This window comes from Ailuropoda melanoleuca, chromosome 5 (genome assembly GCF_002007445.2).
Source record: "Ailuropoda melanoleuca isolate Jingjing chromosome 5, ASM200744v2, whole genome shotgun sequence".
NCBI lineage: Eukaryota > Metazoa > Chordata > Mammalia > Carnivora > Ursidae > Ailuropoda > Ailuropoda melanoleuca.
The window spans coordinates 129,506,847-129,529,985 of NC_048222.1; the positions used below are offsets into that span (position 1 = coordinate 129,506,847).

At 37.9% G+C, this 23,139-nt stretch overlaps 2 protein-coding genes across 8 annotated transcripts in view; one reads left to right on the forward strand and one right to left on the reverse strand.

The window, feature by feature from the left end:
* EXOSC9 (exosome component 9) overlaps window positions 1–10,088 on the reverse strand; it is a 17,775-nt gene extending 7,687 nt beyond the window's left edge. Inside the window, exons 1-10 of one of the 2 annotated variants that reach the window (XM_002923824.4) lie at window positions 9,923–10,088; window positions 9,479–9,573; window positions 8,648–8,767; window positions 8,393–8,495; window positions 7,381–7,518; window positions 5,727–5,809; window positions 4,257–4,389; window positions 2,724–2,812; window positions 1,975–2,121; window positions 1,217–1,401 (exon numbers count right to left, since the gene is read on the reverse strand). In XM_002923824.4, the coding sequence (XP_002923870.1) occupies window positions 1,217–1,401; window positions 1,975–2,121; window positions 2,724–2,812; window positions 4,257–4,389; window positions 5,727–5,809; window positions 7,381–7,518; window positions 8,393–8,495; window positions 8,648–8,767; window positions 9,479–9,573; window positions 9,923–9,988 (1,159 nt within the window). In that variant the 5' untranslated portion in view covers window positions 9,989–10,088. The remainder of the gene's footprint in view (window positions 1–1,216; window positions 1,402–1,974; window positions 2,122–2,723; window positions 2,813–4,256; window positions 4,390–5,726; window positions 5,810–7,380; window positions 7,519–8,392; window positions 8,496–8,647; window positions 8,768–9,478; window positions 9,574–9,922) is intronic. The other variant, XM_034661666.1, reaches the window with a different exon arrangement.
* Window positions 10,089–10,288: 200 nt separating this feature from the next.
* LOC105239565 overlaps window positions 10,289–23,139 on the forward strand; it is a 37,517-nt gene continuing 24,666 nt past the window's right edge. For all 6 annotated transcript variants that reach the window (XM_034661669.1, XM_034661671.1, XM_034661670.1 and 3 more), the window contains exon 1: window positions 10,289–10,973. In XM_034661669.1, the coding sequence (XP_034517560.1) occupies window positions 10,866–10,973 (108 nt within the window). In that variant the 5' untranslated portion in view covers window positions 10,289–10,865. The remainder of the gene's footprint in view (window positions 10,974–23,139) is intronic.

The following is a 23,139-nucleotide window of genomic DNA, read 5'->3' on the forward strand; positions in this document are numbered from 1 at the left end:
CCCCCCCCCCAAAAAAGAAAAACATTTCACAATTATATAAAGAGGCATATGCAAAGATGCTTTACTGTAGCACTGTAACAGAAAATGGTAACATTTACCAATAAGGGAATGTTATTAAGCTAACGTAGTTATTGTCAAAGCCAGAATTCTGTGCAGCATTTAAAAATGTGGCCGATGACATGAAAAAATTCTAAAGATTCATTCATAGTCCCTGTGTTCAAGCAGCTTATATTGGTGTAAATATATAGTAAATAAATACATGGAACAACGTCTGGAAGAATAATACCAAACAGAAGTAACAGCTACAAAAGCTGAATAAGGCTCCCAATCAATGGGGATTTTTTTTTTCCCTTACAAAAAGCCCCAGCAGGCTCTCCGTAATGTTTACAGGTAATTAATTTCATTCCTTGAAGTTTGGCAGGTATGTACATTATACATACCTAAACAGTAACGCCTTCACTATTTTTTTCAACCAGATTTAGTAAATACACCTTTTAGTTCTCTGCCAGCCTACTTGCTACATCCATCCTTGTATGATTTGGGTTTGAAAAGCCCAATTCATGATTATTATGGGCCAAGCAAGAATTTGGTTTTCCAAAGAGTAAAAACAATTTTCAAATTTCCAGGTTAAAAACAATTTTCTCCAGTTCTACAGCTTTCAGAATGCAAAGAACACCTAGGACTACCATTATTCCAGGTGATTCTAGAGTTCTGTAAGTTTTAATACTGCTCTAATAACAGTCATATATAGCTATGTAATTTTCTATTAACTAAAATTAAAATTTAGAATTCAGTTCTGTCACAAACCACATTTCAAATGCTCAATATCTGCATGTGGCTAGTGCCTATTATATTTATTGAACAGTGTACATATGGAACATTTCTAACATTATAGTTCCATCTGGACAGCTCTAATATATGTTATGATATGACACGGCTTTTTATGTTTGAGTCACAGAAACTACAAAGAAAAACAGCGTGCAGGAATGAACTTTTTAAGAAACTCATCCCTTTAAAACTGGCCCACATATACATTAAAAAAAAACAACAACAACAACACATTTTTAACTAAAAATGTCAGTACATACAGCAGAGTACCACTACTCCACAAAGCACATTCTTTTAGAAAATAAGATCCCTAAAACAGGAAGGTATATATGTTATGTATATATGATATACATAATTACATAAAAGCTATAAATAAAGTGTTACCTACCTTGGCTTCCAATATTGGAGACTTCTACTCCAGTGTCCATTTTCAGACTATCAAGAATGATAGCTTCATCAGTGCCATCTTCATCCTCCTCTTCCTTCTCAGAGTCTTCAAGATCACCCCAGGAGTTTTCTATTCCCTCTCCAATTTGGGCAGTTCCAGGAGTCCAAAGCACAGGATTAGAAACACTTAACAAGTTAAGAAAACTATGAATAACAAAAACACTGCTATTTGATGCAGTGTTGAAAATGATGAGAGTAAAAGTTTTAAGACTCAAGTGTGCATCAAGTTTGTGCAAAAAACTCACTAACAGCTACACTATGGGTGGCTGAGCAATAAGAAAGAACAAAAACTGTAACTCAGGTTAAGATTTTATGGAAAGGATGGTGAGAAATACCGAGACATACTGGCTCAACAGTTGCAGTAATAAATATAGCAAATGGAGGAATAAATAATTTCCAAGAACAATGTGTAATAGTATATAAAGTGCTTGACTGAGATTAAGGAACAATTATCCAAAGGAAAATAAAATGCTGTACATTGGCTAATTAAGAGAAAATTTTCGGTTTTTGTAGGATAGCTGAAGAGGTGGGTGTTATATCAAAGACTTAAGACTAATCACTGTCTTGTATCTTAAATGTTTTCTCTAACAAAGCAGTGTTTCAGAAAACAAACTTCAGTATGTACACCCTTCACATACACCTAAAAATACCAGTGTTACGAATCATGTTGTCACTGGAAAAACCACCCAATAAAGATACACTTCTGAAGGAGGTTCAGCTTCAGCAATAATTTCTTCTGCTTTCTCTTCGACATCGGAGGTGTCAATAGGGGCCTTTTCCATTTTAAATGCTGTGATTCTTTGACTTGCTATAGACTCTGCAAAGCCAAATTTTCCTCCTTCTTTCCTGTGTGGGTTTTTTATTGGGGGTGGGGAGGGGTGGAGGAGGGGGAATGATAGATGGAAGAGAAAACAGGAAGGGAAAACTTAACCATTTGATCCTTTTGATGGAGGGGAAACTGGAAGAAAAGCTATCTGACTATACCTCATTTATTATGCTTATCGAGAAATAAAAAGTTACTATAATTAATTTATTGAACCACGTGCCAGGCAAGTGCTAAGTGCTTTAAGTATATTATTCTCTAATCCTCAAACCAACCCTACCAAGTAGGTATTACCTCCCACGTTACAGAAGACACTGAAGTGCTGAGTTATAGAAGCAGAGAACCAACCCCAGTCTGTGTTCCTTCTGTTAATTTGAGCTACTAGATTCTTTTTTCTAAAGAAAATGTTAATTTTTTAAAAGAAAAATATTACGTGGCTTCTCAATACAGATTATATTTAAATTGGAATACAATATAACACTTCTGTATATTCAACTTAGATTAACAGATAAGGAAAAATGGAAGTGTGAAAATTACACGGGTACTCTTGTGCAAGAAAGGTCCTTTAACAGAAAAATCTTAAAAATAAAAAGACCATTTAGTTCTAAAAAAAAATTAAACTTACCTTACTTTCTGGTCGTTCTCCAAAGCCTTCTGTATTAGCTCTGTAATTTCCAATACTTTCACACCAGCTATTTTACTACATCTCAAAACCTATTTATAAAAGTACATTGTTATTTAAAGACAACAAACCACGCAGCTTTCTCTAACAAAACTATAAACATAAAATAGTTTTTCTACCTTTAAAATATAAGCTTGACCTTTTCAAATATGAAAATACAATGTAAACACAAATTAATGCAAAACGTAAGACTTGTTTTAAAATATCTGAAGGATTACACGTTAGGAAAACAGACTCAAAAGCCTCTGACAGCGTAAAAGATACCACTGAAAAGGCCACAGACATATATTATATACTCAGGGATGCACTAACTACCTTTCTGTGTGAGTGATCCAAAGCATTAGATCAAGACATGGCTGCAGTCAAGACATGGCTGCTTATTTCCCCTGGGAAATAAGTAAAGATTCCCAGGCCTCAGGGACCTAATAGATCAGAATCTCTGGAAATAGGGGTCTGGTAATGGTCATAATACCGGTAACAGAAACTCACACAGCACACTTAATACTGGTGTACAAGACTAAAAACAGCAGGAGAGCAAAGACTTCAATAAATGATATTAAGAACACTGGACAGCTACATGCAAAGGAATGAAAATGAACCACTTTCTTACACCATACACAAAAATAAACCCAAAATGGATTAAAGAACTAAATGTGAGGCATGAAATTAAAAAAATCCTAGAAGAGATATATGCTATACAGTGCAATATACCCATTGTTTATCCTTACATTCCTTAACAAGGTGTCGACAGTACCTTTAATAAAGTTAATAAAGAAGGTCAGTTAGTATAAGGCAGAACTGGAATTCCAACTAAAGCAGCCTCTGTGCCCCACCTGTGCTATATGCTATATGCCAATCTATTTTCTAAAAGCCTTCATGTGAATCTGATATGTAGCTGGATTTGAGAACTACTGCTTATTGAACCTAACTTCTGAAAGTACCTATTTCTACCTTTTTGACCTTTTTGACACTTTTTTTGGCATGTGTGAATAGGCAGATAAATCTCTTTTCTCATGGGAAAGAAAAAAAGTGTTCCTCTATGTAGAAGGGTTAGACCCAGAAGGCCATACATGGGAGCAGCAAATAGAAAGGGTATCTTGTAGCCACCAGTCAACAGAATGTAATAATACTGAAACCAGATTCTAACATATCCTAGATTCAATCATTGAAAATATCCTTGAGGGCCGCCTGGTTGGCTCAGTCGTTAAGCGTCTGCCTTCGGCTCAGGGCATGATCCCAGGGTCCTGGGATTGGGCCCCGCATCAGGCTCCCTGCTCCGCTGGGAAGCCTGCTTCTGCCTCTCCCACTCCTCCTGCTTGTGTTCCCTCTCTCGCTGGCTGTCTCTCAAATAAATAAATAAAATCTTAAAAAAAAAAAGAGAAGAAAATATCCTTGATAGCTTTTAGTTAAAAAACAGGAAAAAGCTTCTAAAAAGAAGAGACCTATTCTTAATAGAACATTAATCAAAGCACTAACTTGATCTTTCAGCAGCATTATCCCACCACTGGACTGGATAGTACAAATCTCTCGATGCTTGTTCATAGCAATCACCAGCAGGCCATCCATTACACGTTCTTCTCGTTCATTGGGATCCACCAATAAATATGTACTGAAATGAATGTTAAATGGCGCTGAGCAAATCTGAGGTTGAATGCTTGTCAATTTTAAGATAATAAACATTTTTAAAAGATAGCATTAATAAAGTCAACACAGTGAAGGTCTGAGCCTGTGGATGTGAATCACTTAAATGGGAAAACAGATGAGAATCATAGTTTTTATGGACAAAATAAATGCTAAGGGGATATCACCAGCTATTACAGTAAAATCTCTTAAGTTCATATTGGTTTTCTTTAAATAATATGTAATCTAAACCTAAAGCTATCACTTTGGTTAAATGACTTGTCGCTCATTAATAAAAACTCAGATAACATTAATTTCTTAATTTTAAATGTCCCCTAGTGTGTCCTAGATTCTGAAGTTCTTTTAGGTTCTGCTAATGGTTCATTAATACTATTTTTGCACTGTCCAATGGTGGCCTCTCGTCACATGTGGCTATTAAGCCTCTGAAATGCGGCTAGTCCAAATTGAGATGTACATGAGTAAAAAATACTAGATTTCAATGATTTAGTAGAAAGAAAGGAATGTAAAATATCTCATGAATAATTTTAATACCACATATTAAGATAATGTTACATGTAAGATAAAATATTTACCAAAATCAATTTTCCCTGTTTCTTTTTACTTTTAATGTGGCTACTGGAAAATTTTAAATTACATATATGGCTCATGTTGTATTTCTACTGGACAGTGCTGGTCTATTTCCCACTAATGAAATTCTACACTACAATGACTAAAAGTTGAAAGAGTCCCTAGTTTTTACTCATAAAGTTGTCAAAATATTTATATCTCCCTTTGTTTCTGAAGAGATTTAAGGCCCAAGTTTTCATTTAAAGGCACCATTACATGGACCTAAGACTCCAGTTTTTCTGTTGTAGGAAGAATTAGTGAATTGTCAAGAAACTACTAGAGAGCTGAAGAAAACTAAATTTATCCTATTTGTGAACATTTCCCCTTTGTGACTTGCTCCTCTAATATGCTCCAAAGTCCTATCTTCCATTAATCCGCAGTAATTCCCACCCTACTTTCCCAAATTAGAGCCTAGCACACAGCTCTATTAAACACCTGTACATCTCTAGCACCACCAGGGTACAGTATATTTTAAGAAACCTGTGAAAAGCGTTGTGAAGTCTCTTTATTACAGAAGAATTTCTCACTTCTATTGAGAAAGCTTTCTGCCAACTAATGCTCTTACAAAGAAGGAAAGAAAAAGCATAAGGTGCTTTAATATTAGAGGAGGTGTTGATTCATCTGTCCACAGCACATTTGAACAGAACAAAAAAGTTCCTAGCTCCTTGTACAATTTCAGCCCATGACAAGGAAACTTACCCTTGCTGGAAGAAGGCAAAACTGACACAAATGGGCATGTGGTGGATGCTTAATGGTACAGGATCTCGCTCTTCAGGTGTATACTGTTTGAAAATAAAAGCTTCAATGATTAGTCACTAAATTATAAACATAAAAAAAAATCTTGCACATCAAATATTAAACTAAAAAATATAATTCCTTTAATCGTCAGTTGAGTACCTAAATTAACTCTTTGACAATTACCTATTTGACTTCGCCACTCGTGTTTCTTAAAACTTTATGCATATGTCAAAAAGCCTTACTGGGGTATAAGCACCATAAAATCCATTCATTGTAGTATATATCTACTCACTTTGTACTAAATTTATAATTATGTAACTATCACCACAATCCAGTTTTCTGACCTTTCCAATACCCCCCCAAATCTCCTTGAGCCTATTTGCAGTCACTTCTCACTCCCACTCCCAGCCCCAAGCATTTCACGTAAGTGGAATCAAACAATTCGTCTTTTGCGTCTGCTTCCTTTGAAGTCAGCAAGTTTTTTCATCCATCTTGCAGTATGTATCACTAGTTTGGTCCTTTTACTGCTGAATAGTATTCCACCGTATGGATACACCACCATTTGTTTTTCCACTTACCAACTGATGAACATTTGGATTGTTTCCAGTTTGGGGCTATTATGAATAATGCTGCCATTTAACATTCATATGAAAGTCTTTGACTGAAAATGCACTACCATTTCTCCTGAACAGTTTTCTAGGCATGGAACTGTGGGGCTGTATAAGTTGACACTTAACTTTTTAAGAAACTGCCAAACTTTTCCAACGTGACTATACCATTCTACGTTACCACTAGCAATAACTCTACAATATTTTTAAATTGATCTCTCACTCTCTCTCTTACTTCCTTATACCAATTCCCTTCTCTAAAGGAACATGTCTATTGTTAATAAACCTTTGTCTCTATCTCTAAGTCTTTGGAATCTACTCTAGTCTAATGCCTAAAAGCAGCACATGAAGGACTGCTCAGAAATGTGGGCATCTGATGTTTCCTTTCATAACTTTAAGACACAAACTATCCACAGTGTACTTTCATTATTCCAGCATGAATTCATATAAACTGAAGTTGACATACTTAGCACAAGAGAAAGGCAACATAAACAGTACATATCAAGTTTTCAAAATGTGGCCCTTCCACTGGCAGCATCAGTATCACCTCGAAACTCAGAAGTACAAATTTGTAGGTCCTACTGCTACCCTACTCTGAGGGTGGCATCTAGCAATATGTCTTAAGAAGTCTTCCAGTTGTTTCTGAAGGACTTTTGCCAGAGAGTAAGCACAAGTATCTCAATGTCCTGAGAACCATGTATTTCTCACACATGTGGCTCCTAAACATAAGCCACCTGCTTCATCTAATGCTCAATCCCAAGACAAAGTCATCTAGTTTTATCCTAGAAAAGCAAGATAGGGTGTGCTTTTATTGACAGACACTTTAATACAAGAGATTTAAGAGATTTCAAGGACAATTTTGACCACATATCACGCTTGCCTTATCAAATTTTAGAACATACTTAATCACCATATACAATAAGAACTCACTAACAACAAGTTGCCTGAACATCAAGGATATTCCTTCATTCATAGGGAGAAGCCTGGCTCAAATCATGGGAGCTTACCAGCGTTACTTCATCTCCTTGGACAGAGACATCGGGTCTTCGGAAGTGACACAAGGCTACAATTGCAGCAATGCTGGCAGCATCAATAATATTCCCATCATGATTTAATAAATGTAGGTCCACACGTATTTGCCAAACCTGAATGTGAATTTAAAACAAAAATAAACCATTGGCTACTCATAAGGAAAGTAACACTGCTTGCAAATTTTTCTCTTGCAGTTAAAATATGCAGTTACTCCCTCTATTCTATTAGTAAAAATGTATTAAGAGAAATGTTAAGCCAGACCAACATCTGAAGTACTAAGAGTTCACCTTTCTGAGTCATCTGACAACAGTAATATATACACTCTAAATAAACAGAACCGTTGCAAAATTAATACTAAGAATTCCCCAATCCTAAATATATTTTTATTGTGTCTCCTAACTCAAAAACCTCAAACTCTTAGGTTTTACTTTACTCTACAAGTAATCCAAATAGGAAGTATCATTTTCAAGGATATAATGTGGAAAGTGACTTCTCTGGAGTCAAAAAGATAGTCAAAATACCCTAATCAAGTGTAAAGTTCTAAAACATTATCATGTAGCACAATTTATTAGAGTAACATTTCCAGTGTCAGTCTACCACTGTCTCCCTATGTAGCCCTGTATAAGTCAATAAGCCTACACAAAAGAAGGATTTAATCTGGTCTTCAGTTCTTCATTCATAAAAAAGGAACATATTACCTGCTTCTATCAACTCAAAGAAGAAAATAAAACCGAATATATGAAAAACCACAAGTTCTCTGAATAAGACATTTTACACACATCCAAATTGATACTTTCACCAATGTTTATTGTCCCTTCAGAGAGAGAGAGATGGCAAAGTTCTACGGGTAGCACTCAGGAACATTTGAAGTGAAGTGAATCAGTATAAAATTGAATTAACGGAAGCTCTGAGAATAAAAGTACAGATATAGGAATCCATGAATCAACAATACTCAACCTAAGAGTAAGAATTTTCCATATCCCCCACCTTTTCACCAGCAACAACACAGAGAGATTCAGTGTCTATACACTTCGAATTTCTTAGACATCTTTCCAAGAGTCGATTCAACTTCACCAAGAGATCTGACTGCCTATGAAAATAAGAATGGGCTAATGTCAAGAAATATAACACCAGGCATTAAAACGATAGCTCACTGCTTTTATGTTCTCCTCTTTTAGCCTCTTTAAGCGGCTAAAAAGCAGCTTTAAAAATTAAAAAAAAAAAAAAAAAAGATTTAAATACCTGCCAGGTTCAAAAGCTGGGGCAGCCATCTGAGAGAGTTCAAGGTTAAAAAAAAGAATACCTTCTGTTGCCCTATTGAGCTTTGGAGAAACAAGTTCACAGGAAACCTGTCCAAGAACTCTGCAAAATAAATACAAATCTGTTAAATATATCTCCTTTCCAATTAAAAATTAATCTAAAACATGTACCAATTAAGTTTCACTCTTACTCTGAGTAACAACATACTCAGTATGACGTATCATTAGAGGCTGAAATTACACATAAAGTATAGGATATATAGAGAAATAAAACACATATTGGCATACACAAAAAGATGACAAGAAAAAACATCTCATTACAATACTGACTACTCCACAGATTTTTTTCAAAATCAATGATCTTTACTTCTCTTTTCTAAAACAAATATTTATTGACAAACGATGGCATGAAAACTTGCGATTTCTTAAGAGTTTTCATATGGCACAGCTGGCCAACATTATCTGAACAATATTCTCACAGCTTCCAAAAGAATATTAAAAACCTAATTCTCATGTCTGGAAAATAAGAAAAGTAGGCCTACTTAATGGGAAGTGCAGAAAACAAATTCAGGGGAATTACTGCTGGCTGTATATATGACTTAAAAGATTAGAAAACTATGTGATACTCATGTGATGGAAAATGTATTTATGGTTAAAAATCAAAAACTCTTGCATTAAAGAAGATATACTTATTTTGGCAGCGAAACAAAGAAGTCTGTCCACACTTCTTAGCTGCTTTGTAAACAACTGAGTCAATAAGGTTCTTTTAAACTTCTCCCTATTGAGCTTTTATCTAATTTGAATCCTTTGTTACCTTGTTTTCCCAAGTTCCACAATACAGCACCCATAATCTGTTCCAAATGAGATCTTGATGTTCCTATAATCATAGGTTTGTCTGCCATCCAGCCGCTGTAAGCATAACATTTCATTCGTTTATTCCTTCAACAAATATTTATTAAGCAGCTACTCTACGCCAGGGCTCAACACTTGGGAGATAGGTGGATGCCTAATCACTCCCCACAGTAAAGTGGAAACTAGGTGCCCGAGCACTACTAGTCGCTGGTGTGACTCCAGCTTTGAACCCAACTGGAGCCAAAAAAAAAAAAAAAGCTTGAGGGATTGGGGGAACGCACCGGCGGTTCCCTCCAGGTGCTCCGTGGGCCTGCGAGGGACAGCTCTGTGCGTCCAAGACCGACGGCTGAGAGCGGCGGTGCGACCAGAGCGCCCACGCACCGCGAAGTTCCCCGGGACCATTTACCTTCTTCTCTTCGATGGCGCGGAGTAGGAAACGGCGCTCGCAGTTTGAAAGTGGTGTCTCCTTCATGCTGTAGGACCACAATACACAGCAGCACCGGAATCCGCTAGGAAAAGTGAACTAAGTCCCCTTCACGCGTTCTCCGCTCGCTCTGACGCGCACGAAATTTACGTCATCAAAGCTCGGCGGGTTAGGAAAGCCAAGGCTGAGGGAGGTCGCTAGTGCGCAAGCTCAAAGCTTTGTTGGCGTTAGGGGGCTGGGTAGGTAGGAGAGGCAAGTGCGTTTAAGGAGGCGGGTTTCTGAACGTGAAGATCTGTTTTTCGTTGTTTGGTGGTTTTTTTTTTTTTTTTTTTATCATGAAGTGTAGGGAAGAAAAGGATCCCAAAACAACTATCAGTGATAGAAATCAATATCAGTATAGGGTTTTCGCATTTCACCGTATCTTCAGTTCTAGCTGGTTAGGTTAAACAGGTATTATTGTTATTTTATACAGATGAGGAAGTTGAGGTTTAGCCAGAAAGCTGCAGAGGCAGAGTTTGTAGCATTTTCAATGGAGAAACTCTGGAATGAACGGGCGAAGTAGAGAGGAGGGAGGAGAAGAAACTTAAGACTGTGAGGTAGGGTATTAATTGCGGGCTGAAGGTGAAATCTTGTAGACTTGAGAAGTTGACAAGAATTGAAAATATTAGCACTTCGTAACTAACGGTGTTATAATACCACAAGCTGAAGCAAAATTTGTTGTTTATTTTTTCAGCCTTCCCAGTTATTTTAAGCCGATAAACTTATTTTTATGGGCATGGAGGAACCGGATGCTCGCGCCGCCAACCACTGGGGTTTTTTGGAGAGGCAGTATCAAGAAATAGTTAAAAGCAGGAACTCCACACTATCCGGGTTCTAATTCTGACTCTGCCCTTGACTAGTTCTGTGACCCTGGCCAAGTTAGCTTATGTGTTTCACTTTACTCATCTGCAAAGTAGGAGTGATAAACCTATTTATCATGAGGGATGAAAACGAGTTAATACATGTGAAATGCTTAAAACAGTGTCTGGAATCAGTAAGTACTATGTGTTTGCATATTATTTTGTTAACATTTGTTTCTGAGGTGATGGGCACTGTAACTCCTTTTCAGTCTCCATTCTACTACTTTCGTCTCTCTCTTTTTTTTTTTTAAAGATTATTTATTTATTCGACAGAGACAGCCAGCGAGAGAGGGAACACAAGCAAGGGGAGTGGGAGAGGAAGAAGCAGGCTCATAGCGGAGGAGCCTGATGTGGGGCCTCGATCCCATAACGCCGGGATCACGCCCTGAGCCTAAGGCAGACGCTTAACCGCTGTGCCACCCAGGCGCCCCTACTTTTGTCTCTTCTAACACGGTTTTTTTTCCCCCTACCGGTGATACAGTGTAGTCTGTTTCTATCACTTGCAATCCATGTATTCAATAAGTTTTTTTTTTTTTTAAGATTTTATTTATGTGACCGAGATAGACAGCCAGCGAGAGAGGGAACACAGTAGGGGAGTGGGAGAGGAAGAAGCAGGCGCCCAGCAGAGGAGCCCGATATGGGACTCGATCCTCGAACGCCGGGATCACGCCCTGAGCCGAAGGCAGACGCTTAACGTCCGTGCTACCCAGGCGCTATTTTTGTGTGTGGGGCGGGGGAGGCTTCTGTGTCCCAAGAATAATTTCAAGTGTTGGAGAACAAGGGTGGACAAAATCCTGTTCTTCAAGGAGCTCGTGTTCTCTCATATTCTGTTTGGAAGAGGCAAACAGTAACTTAAACAAAAAACAACAACAACAAAAACCCCAAGTTCACATACTGGGAACGCTATCTGAGAATGGGGTTGCTGTTTTAATAGGGATAGTTGCGAAAGAGGTTGTTTTGTAGAGGTGGCATTTGAGTTAAGTAAATTCTCAGTGATGAAGAGGAGCAGCCATGATATCATCTGGGGGAAAGGAAGTGTTCAAGCAGAAGGAGCAACATGAGCCAAGAATGAGTTAGGATGAGCTTAACGTGGCCTGGAGACAGAAATTGTGAAGAAGGAGGAAAAGTGGACAGAAACTGTGTCCACATGCTCAGACAGTTGACTGATTTTCAAATAGGCAAGAGCATTACAGAGTATAGGCCATTCAAGTTCTTTAACAACATAGGTTCTTTTATAGTACAACTTCATAACAGAACTCCTGGCTAACTTCATCATTTACATCCTTGTGTTCTTTTAGTGGGCATTTACTAATTACTCTTTTTGTCAGAAATGAAATGTTGGCCTTCATTGAAATAGTCTATCCTTTCCTGGGGGACAACTTGGTAGTGGAAAAGGAATGTTGTTTGGCTTCAGATAGACTTCAGTTCAAATGGACATTGGGTGAATTATGTAATCTTTGTGAATTTCAGCTTCTGTATCTTAGTTTGGAAATAATTACTTTGTGTTAAGGTGAAAGAGTCTAACACAGTGTTTGGACAGGATAGCTGTTCAATTAGTTTCCTTCCGTTTTTGGCTTGCCGAAGGCTTCCCTTGAAATCACCCAGATTTGCCATGTCAGATTACTGTTCTGAGATTGCTGCTTGATTACTTTGCCTTTGCTTTTCTCCACTTTGGTAGAATTTCCACTGTTCTTTCCTACTTTCACTACTGTATTATTGTGATGTTAACATCTGCCTTTTATTGGAGTTAATCCAAAGATGTATAAACCATCTCCACTCACCTCTGCATACCATCACAAAATGTATTTACTTCACAATCTCATTTTTAGTAAGAAGCTTTTGAAACACCTGAAGGACCTTGGCTTCATGTTTTCAGGGGAAAAAGTTTTTGAAGTTTGAAAAGAGGTTCAGATAATATTGTACATTCTGCTCTTTAAAAAGAATCTATTTGAATCAGCAGATTAACCTGGATTATCTGTCTAAATATAACCTGGTTTTCAACAAAATATTTGAGTACACATCTTTTTTCCCCTCTTTATTGGGCATTTGTTGATTTGTCTGACCAGCATCCTTCTATTTTGGGGAGAAATGCCATTCTCTGATCCCACATTTTTCTGGTGTTAATGTTAATAGTAGGCAGGGTATGACCAGGCCCGACTACTCATGGAACTCCATTCCTCTCTCCTCATTGCCTGTTCACCCAGGCAGGGCTAAACAGTCACTTCATCAGTCTTGACATGTGAGCTCTGGGAGAGAGTAGGTCTTTCCTTCTCTAAGATTATGAACTCTAAGGACAAGGCAAGTCTGGAACTGTTAGGGGCCATCTTGCCACCACATGGAGAGAATGTGTTTGAAAATGAAGTCAGACAGGCCAGTAAACTGAGAAATAAGGGAGAGAAGTGGAGCCCTTATGTAGAAATAGTTTGTAGCAGTTCTTGGACTTCCCAGTTGGTGAGCCAATACATTTGATTTGGTCTCTGGTTAAGTGTATCCAGAAGAATCCTGACTAAATACACTTCTACTAGATTATAAAGATCCATGTCTTATTAACCTTTATAGCACCTACTGAAACTGATAGTATACGTTATGAGTAAATGGATGAATGATCTATTATAGCACATCTGGTGGAAGAAATTAATAGGTGGGTGAATAAGTGAATGAATGAAATCTTACAATTTTGTTTACCATATGATATGTCTGCTGTACAATTTGTCTGTATAGAAACTGGTTTTCCAGAAATTATACTGGAAAGAAATGCAAAATGTTAAGATGGTTATCTCTGGGTGGTGGGATTCTGGGAATTTTTTTTTCTTTTTGAACTTTCTTCTTTTTGAATTTCCCAAATCTTTTGTAAGGCATATGAATAGCTTTTATCATCAGAAAAAGTAAAAATGAAAATGTGTTTTCCTTTTCTTGTTCTGACACATTTAACTATTTAGAGAGATTTTTGGCTTTCAACTACATTTTAACAAAGACATTTGGTTTGTTGTTTTTCAAGACTCAAACTGGAAACTACATAGTTAATATGTGAAAAGATTTTATGCATTGACAATGGCTATGATCTGAATGTTTGTGTCCCCCTGCAAATTCATATGTTGAAATTCTAACCCCCAAAAGTGATCATGTTAGGAGGTAGGGGTCTTTGGAAGGGAAGGATGGAACCCTCATGAGTGGAATTAGTACTCTTATAAAAGAGATCCCACAGAGCTCCCTGGCCCGTTCCGCCACATGAGGATACCATAAGAAGTCTATGACTCAGAGAGAGCCCTCACCCAGTCATACCAGGACCCCAATTTCAGTCTTTCAGCTTCCGGAACAGTGAGAAATAAATTTCTTTTTTTTTTTTTAAAGATTTTATTTCTTTATTCGACAGAGATAGAGACAGTCAGCGAGAGAGGGAACACAAGCAGGGGGAGTGGGAGAGGAAGAAGCAGGCTCATAGCAGAAGAGCCTGATGTGGGGCTCGATCCCATAACGCCGGGATCACGCCCTGAGCCGAAGGCAGACGCTTAACCGCTGTGCCACCCAGGCGCCCCGAGAAATAAATTTCTATTGTTTATAAGCCACCCAGTCTGTGATATTTTGGTTATAGCAGCCCAAACAGACTAAGACAAAGATGATTGAACACTAATAAGTCACATGTAGTGGGTGTTTCCCTTCCATATTTTTCTCCATATTATAAATTTAAAAACCCTAGACTATCAAGTTCATCTCTAGTTTCTAGGGAATAGTTAAAAGAGCTTTCTTTTCTTTTTTATTGTTTGCTATGATCAAATATCTATATATGATCTCTCATTAAACTTTTTCTATATGTTTAGAGAAATAAAAAATTATTATCTTCAGCTTATAAATAGAACAAAATGAGGGGTAAAGAGAAGCAGGGGTCATTTTGATTTACACTGCTCTCAGATAGTTGAAACATGTGGGTAATCCTGGACACAAAGGAAATTAGGCAACTCTCAGGTTCCACCCCAGACTTACTGAAGCAGAAACTCTGCAAAAGGGGCCCTACCATCTGTGTTTAAAAAACTCCTCCAGATGATTTTTATACACACTAAAGTTAGAGAAGCCCTGATCTAAACTTCTTGGAGAAAGAGAGATACCCGGTCTTGTCCATAGCTCTGGGATTCCCAGTCAGTTTTATGCAAAATATGGTTGCAGATGTCATCCATTGCCTTTTCCCTAGGGACACTGCTTAATTGAGGGCTTACAGATTTCTGGGGGAAAGTGGAGGCAGAAAAGGAATTACGGAACCCCTAATATGTGCCAGGCAATGTGATTGGTGCCAGCAAAGTTGTGTTTCCATACAGTGATTTACAACTTGCTCTTCACTGATTTTACAGAACGAGAGCTTTCAATTATGATCTAAACCTGAGCTATATTTCAAAAGCATGGATTTTTTTATTATTTTATTCTATTTTTTTAACAGCCTGGATTTTTAAAAGTTAATAGACACATGTTTAAGAGCCCAGCAAAACTGAATGGAAAATACAGAGTTCCTATATACCCTTCCTTCCCCAACGTCACTATATACACACAGCTTCCCCCCCATCAACATCCCCTATAGGTATGTTACATTTGTTACCTTTGATGAACCAACATGGACACATCATTATCACCCAAAGTCCATAGTTTACATTAGGGTTTACTTTTGGTAGTATACATTTTATGGTTTTGGACAAATGTATAATGACATGTATTTGCTATTAGTTATCATACAAAATAGTTTCACTGCCCTAAAAATCACCTGTGCTCCACCTGTTCATCCCTCCCTCTCGCCTAGCCCATGGCAACCACTAATCTTTTTCCTGCCTCTACAGTTTTGCCTTTTCCAGAATATCGTATAGTTGGAATTATAAAGTATGTTGCCTTTTCAGATTTCTTTGACTTAGCAATATGCATTTAAGTTTCTTTGGTGTCTTTTTGTGGCTTGATAACTCATTTCTTTTTATCACTGAATAATATTCCATTGTATGGATGTACCATAATTTCTCTATCCATTCACCTTGAAGGACTTCTTGGTTGCTTCCAAGTTTTGACAATTATGAATAAACCTGCTATAAACATTCACATGCAGGTTTTTGTGTGGACATCAGTTTTCAACTCATTTGATTAAATACCAAAGCGCACAATTGCTGGATCATATGGTAAGAATATGTTCAGCATTATAAGAAACCTGTCAGACTGTATTCCAGAGTGGCTGTACCATTTTGCATTCCAGCCAACAGCGAATGAAAGATCTTGTTGCTCCACATCTGCACCATTTGCTATTGTCACTGTTTGGGGTTTTGACCATTCTAATAGGTATATGGTGGTATCTTGTTATTTTAATTTGCTATTCCTTAATGGCATGTGATATTAACATATGTTGAGGAAATATATATGCTTATTTGCTGTTTACAAATCTTTGGTGAGGTGTCCAGATCTTTTTCCCATTTTTAAATTGAGTTTTACATTTTCTTATTCTTGAGTTTCAAGAGTTCTTTGTATTAAAAAAAATTTTTTTTAAGAATTCTTTGTATATTTTGGATTGTTGGGTTTGGCCAGCAAACCCCACGGCGGCGAACAAAAAGATTACTCCAGATACCTTAGTAGGAGAAAGGAGAAGACATGGGGACCAGACATTCTAGTGGTGAAAGGTCCTGAGCCAAGCTCTGCCTCCACTTTTATTGTGAATGTTATGAATACATCAAGGAAATAAGAAAAACAAGGAGGAGTACAAAGCTTTAATAATTAGGGCAGTAACATAGGGAGTATCCTGTGATTAGAACAAGCATGCTTGTATCGCCTGTGCAGGCAGGGAGTACGTAACCACCAAAATAAATGTTTCTCCTAAGGATTTACTCCCTACGTGAATGCATTGAGCCACAACAAGGATCCAGCTGTTTTCAGCCCAGAAACTGCAAAGGAGGCCCAGTTTTCCAGACACTCCTTGTTTGCTTTTCAATTAGGCTCACCCAGGGAAGCATATATTTATTAAATCTTATCTAGCCAGGCATTAAGAATTACCACATTGGATGATAAACATGTGTTTGCAGTGTTTTCTCCCAGTCTGTAGCTTGTCTTCTCATTCTGTTGACAGTGTCTTTCACATAGCAGAAGTTTTTAATTCTAATGAAGTCCAACTTGTCAATGTTTCTTTTTTGGATTGTGTCTTTGGCATTGTATCTAAAAAGTCATCATCTCCAAACCGAAGTTCATCTAGATCGTCTCGTGTGTTCTTAAGTGTTGTCTACTTTTTCCATTAGAGCCCTTAGCATATTAATTATAGTTATTTTAAATTCCTGGTCTGATCATTCCAACATCCTTGCCATATCTGATACTGGGTCTGATGTTTGCTCTGTCTCTTCAAACTATGTTTTGGGTCTATTAGTATGCCTTGTAACTTATTGTTGGAAACCAGACATCACGTACTGGATAAAAGGAACTGGAACACATAGCCCTTTAGTGTTGGTAAGGTGTGGGGAAGGGGAAGCATTCTATAGTCCTCTGATTTGGTCTGTCTTTTAGTGAGCCTGGGCCCCTAGGCTGTGACCTTTACAAGTGGTTCTCAGTTTCTCACACCACCTTCCTTAGGTAAGACAGGAAAACTAGTGGGGAATGGAGTTGGGTCTTTCTTTTCCCCTAGGTCAGGTGGGCTCTGGTAAAAGCCCAGTCTCTTGGGCTCTGGTTAAATAATTTCTCTTGAGGGCAGGCCTTATTAAGAAGAACAGAGTGTTCTGGCCCTATGTCAAAATGGCCATGATTCCCCTCCCTTTGCCAGAGCATGAGAAGACTTTTTTTCTCAATCTTCACTGTGAAAGCCTGGTAGGGCTTCTGGAAGTAAACTCACAAAAGGGTGGGAGTCATCCTGTGAGTGATCCCCAGCTGGAGTTTTTAACTGTCAGATTTGTCTGCACTGAACTCCAGCAATTAGTCCATTACAGCCTAGCTGTTCTACTGCAGAGGTTCCCGTAGAGGTTTCTGTATGTATTTCGGTTCTGGTAAGTTGTGGTTCTCTGTGTCTGCATGACTGCCTCTCCAGATTTTGTGGCAGTGATTTGTTCTGTGGCCTCATTTCTGAAACAGATCTAAGAAAAAGTTGATTTGTAGTTTGTTCAGCTTTTTTCTTTTCATGTGGACAGAAAAGACCATTTCCAAGATGACTGTGTGCTAGACCAGAAACTGGAAGTCACGTGAAGTAAAAACTGAAAACAGATTCTTTTATTTAACAAACATGCATATAACACTATGTGCCAGGTCTTAATTTAAGCACTTATAAATACTAATCCTAATAGCTATCCTATGAGGAAGGTCAAATTATTATCTCTGTTTTACAGGTGGGAAACCCAAGACACAGAGAGATTAAGTGATTTGCCTAGAGTCACACAGCTAATAAATCATAAAACCAGGACTCATTTGCAGGTAGTCTTTGTCAGGGGACTGTATTGATAACCACTACCCTGTGCTGCTTCTTATAAATGGGAATCCATTTCTATGCCAAGTATATGATCTTCACCTTAACACCAAGTCAATTTATTTTCTTTCTCTGTGAGGATCTGAACTTTCCCCTTTCAATTATATTGACATCTACAGTTGGCCCTTGAATAACATGGGTTTGAACTGTATGAGTCCACTTTTATGTGACTTTTTTCTGATAAATACAATACAGTACTGTAAATGTGTTTTCCTAATGTTTTCTTTTCTCTAGCTTATTTTGTTGTAAGAATACAGCATATCATGCATATAACATAAAATATGTTTAATTGATTATGTTATTGGTAAGGCTTCTGGTCATCAGTAAGCTGTTAGTAGTTAAGGGGGTGCCTGGGTGCCTTGGTTGGGCATCTGCCTTTGGCTCAGGTGGTGATCTCGGGGTCCTGGGATCAAGCCCCGAGTCAGGCTCCCTGCTCAGTGGAGCTTCTCCCTCTCCCCCCTGCTCATGCTCTCTTCTTGCTCTCTCTCTCTCTTTCTCAAATAAATGGGTAAAAATCTTAAAAATAAAAAAAAGCTATTAGTAGTTAAGTTTTTAGGGACTTAAAAGTTATATGCGGATTTTTGACACTGTGGGAGGTCAGTGCCCCAACTCCTGCATTGTTCAAAGGTCAACCATACATAGAGAAGAAAGCTGCTATTATATTACCCAAACTCAATTTCTTATGCTTAGACTTGACATGCAATTAGACGTACAACCATGAAGTAGGGCTCATTAATGCAAAGAGACATGATGAGATCCAACTGTAATCCCAAAGCTTGCATACAGACAGGAGTAAGATTGTAATTTAGCTTTTATTAATAAGCAATAGGAGAACTTCTACGTGCAAAAGTAGTGTTGGTTCTTGATTGAGAGACTCTTACAGAATATGTCATTTGTACAACCTTTAGCCCTAAAGCCCACGGATGCTCTCCCTACGTCATTGATCAACTCTTAATTCAAATTAATGATTTAAGAGGAAAAATTTGTACCTTACTTCTTGTTTTTACTTTATCTCTTCCTAAAGTTGCCCAGGAAGGAAGGCTTAGATCGTTTCAGAAGCAGCAGCATCAGCAGAAGTGGGAGCATACCAGATGATGGTGACTCTCAAGAGAGGTAATAGTGGACAGCCAAAGCGAGAAGGTGGTTTCATGTGGGCATGGCTCTTTAACAAGTAATAAAGTAGGGGTGCCTTAGGGGCACCTGGGTGGCACAGCGGTTAAGCGTCTGCCTTCGGCTCAGGGCGTGATCCTGGCTTTATGGGATCGAGCCCCACATCAGTCCTCCGCTATGAGCCTGCTTCTTTCCTCTCCCACTCCCCCTGCTTGTGTTCCCTCTCTCGCTGGCTGTCTCTATCTCTGTCGAATGAATAAATAAATAAAGTCTTTAAAAAAAAATCTTTAAAGTAGGGGTGCCTGGGTAGCTCAGTCCGTTAAATGTCCTACTTGTCCTACTTCGGCTCAGGTCGTGGTCTCAAGGTCAGCGGGGAGTCTGCTTCTCCCTCTTCCTCTGCCCCTCACCCCCCTGCTACTCTCTTTTTCTCTCTCTCTCTCTCAAATAAATAAATAAAATCTTTTTTAAAAAAGGCAATAAAGTAGTATCTTGAGATAGTACTTCAGTGGTAGGCAGCCTCAAAGATGGTCCCCAGTGATCCCCACCTCCTGGTATTCAGGGCCTGTGTAATCCTCTCCCTTAGAGTAACTTGCCTTGAACCAGTAGACTCCTTCAACACTGAGAGGATGATACTTTTGTGATTAGATTACAAGAGAATGTAACGTCCATCTTCCTAGGAGTTTCACTTTCTTGTCGGCTGTGATGAAGCACTTTTCTATGTTAGGGGGCCCCACAAGGCAAGGAAGTAAAGATGTCTTCCAACCAACAGCCATGTAGATATTGAGGCCTACAATCCACAGCCCAAATGGAGTTGAATACTGCCAATGGTCACGTAAGTGAGCTTGGAAAAAGATCCTTCCCAAATTGAGCTTTCAAGTAAGACCCCAGCCCTCACTGACATTTTGATAGCAACCTTAAGGAGACCCAACTGAGCTGTGCCTGGATTCCTGACTCACAGAAACTATGAGATAGTAAACATTTATTGTTTAAACTGCTAAGTAGCAATAGACAGCTAATGCAATTTCTAGCACAAACTCTTAGGTAAGCATTACTTCTGGATTTCATATTTCCATTGACCTAGTCTCATCTTGTTGATAGTGCAAAGAAAATCTGTATTTAACGTTTTTTGCAACCTCTGAGTTTATCAAAATGTTGATAAAATATTTTGTGAAGGGATTTGTGGCACATAAATGCTAATTCTTTATCACTGAAGTGTGCTTTCTTTAGTGACCAGGAAATTTTTTGATGATCTTTAAGAGGTTAACTGAAAGGAAAGTATGGTTTGTATCTCAAGAATCTTGCTATAGTTAAGTACTACTGGACTAGAACTGTAATTTTTATCTCTGGCAATATAAAATGTATGGGAAAATGACTTCTAATGTACAGATGGAAAAGCTTTGACCGACTTAGCTCTTACTTAAAACAAAAAACTGAGCCTCAACATGTGGTTTGTTGAAATTCATTGACAAGCAAAAATCCATTCAGCAATGGATTTTTTTTATTAGATCCAATAATGTTATCTGAAGAGGTGAACGCATATTGGAATCTCTGTTATGAGTACATATCTATAAAAAGAAATACCAGTCTGTTTATAAACAGAGACTGGAAAGGAAAGCTGAAATTAACAGAAATTCTGTATTATGTCTGATGGTAGCGCTTTTCTTTGATTTTCATTTCTGATATTACTAGTAAAAATTACATTGTGTAGCAAATAAGAATCTGAGAGAATTCAGTGATTTATATAAATATTTTTTGTGAGCAAGCTATATGCCAGGCTCTACTCTAAGCACTGGAATAATTTAGTAAATAAAATAGACAAAGTCCCTTGGAGCTTATTTTATAGAGACAGGTGGACAGTAAAATAATCAATAAACAAGCGAATTAATAATACCTGTCAATGACAAGTGATACAAAGAACAGTAAAACCAGGTTTGGGTGAGAGAGAGTGGCCAGAAGGTTACTGTGCAGATAACATAATCAGTAAGGGGCCTCTCTGATGAGTAGGCAATCGAGGAAATTTGAAAATGTGGTGAATGAATTATTAAGTGGACTTTGATATTCCAAATGACCAAATAGGCTGTGAGGGGGTTCCTGGAAACAAATAAATGACTTCTTTGAGGTTCTGTGGCACGTACTATACAGAGCTGGACATAGTTTTATGAGAGGGAATTTAAAAAGCTTAGGCTCCAGAGCCAACCTCCTGTTTTAAATTCCAACTCTGTAACTTATTAGCTGGGTGACCTTGGTCAAGTTATAAACCTCTCTGAAAAAAATAAATGAGGCTAATAATCACACCCTCATAAAGTGGTCATGAGGGTTAAAAAATGTGCGAAAAGCACTTAGAACAGGCGTCAGCCCATATTTAGCAATAATAAACATTAGCTACTGTTCTTAATAAGTTTCCTTTATTACAATATTTATTTGTTATTAAATAAGGTCAACACATATCTCTCTCTGGAGGTATAACGATCTGCCTTTTATAAGGTGAGGGCTCTAGCCTTCAAATTTGCAAGTCCAGTTTCCTAAGTAGCTTTCCTGGCCTCTAGGAGAGTTTTTTAGCACAGGACCCCAGAACTAGCTTCCCAGACACATTAGGTATACATTGTTAAAACAAAGGTATAAAGAAGTAGGTTTCAAGGGTTCTTGGAAATCATCTAAGAAAGTCACACATTTTCTAAACTGTAATTTTTTATAGTGATCAGGGCATCAGGGAGCCTTGGGTTTAGATCCTGGCTCGGGAAACAGTGGTGTCTTGCACACATCGTCCTACCTCTCTAAACTGGAGTTGTTATAGCTGACACTCTTACAGCATTTATTATGTGCCAGGTACTTTTCTAAGATGTTTACATACATTAGCTCATTTAATCTTCACATTCCCTTTACAAAGTCGTTACTATTATCCCCATTTTACAAATGAGCAAATTGAGGCAGAGATCAAGTGACTTTCTCAAGGTCACACAGCCATTTAAGTGACAGAGTCAGGGTTTGAATGGATTCTGTGTGGCTCCAAGTCTGTGTGCTTAAAAGCCGTATCCTCTACTGCCTCCATAATAACAGTTTCTACTTCATAGGTAGAACTATATTAAAAGAGGTTGTGTGTAAGCACTCAGCACAGTGCAAGACACTAAGTAAGTGCTCAATAAATATTTGTTGAATGATTAATTATGCAAAGTCATAGTAAATTATATCATAGTATATAGACCATCTGTATACTTTATTATGGCGGAATAATTATTTTTCACGTTTTAAGGTAATCTTGTATTTATTACATCAACCTTGCAAATCCATTATAGTCTAATAACCCTATTGGATTACCTGGCAAAATTTGTTTGTACTGAGCCCATTCTGGCTCCTGATGGTCACCTCTTATGTTTCTAAATGCCCACAGACCATCTGTTTGAGAATCTATTTTAGAATTTTGCTTGCAATCAGTGTCAGGCCCATCATTTACATATTTGCCTTCTTTGCATTTTTGGAACTTGGGGAACTTCTAGTTCTCTTCAGGATGAAAATATAGTTTACATTACTGGCATACTTCATTAGTGATGAAGACCATTAGAAATTTTCTACATAGTTCGAATTTTTTGCTAAAGTAATGGTATAACTGCATTATACTAGAAAAGCATTTGAATCATACAACTAGCAAATCACTTCTATTTCAAACCCATAACTGTATCAGATTGTGGGGCTGATCCAGCATAAAATTAGATTACTCATCTGTTAGAGGAAATTTT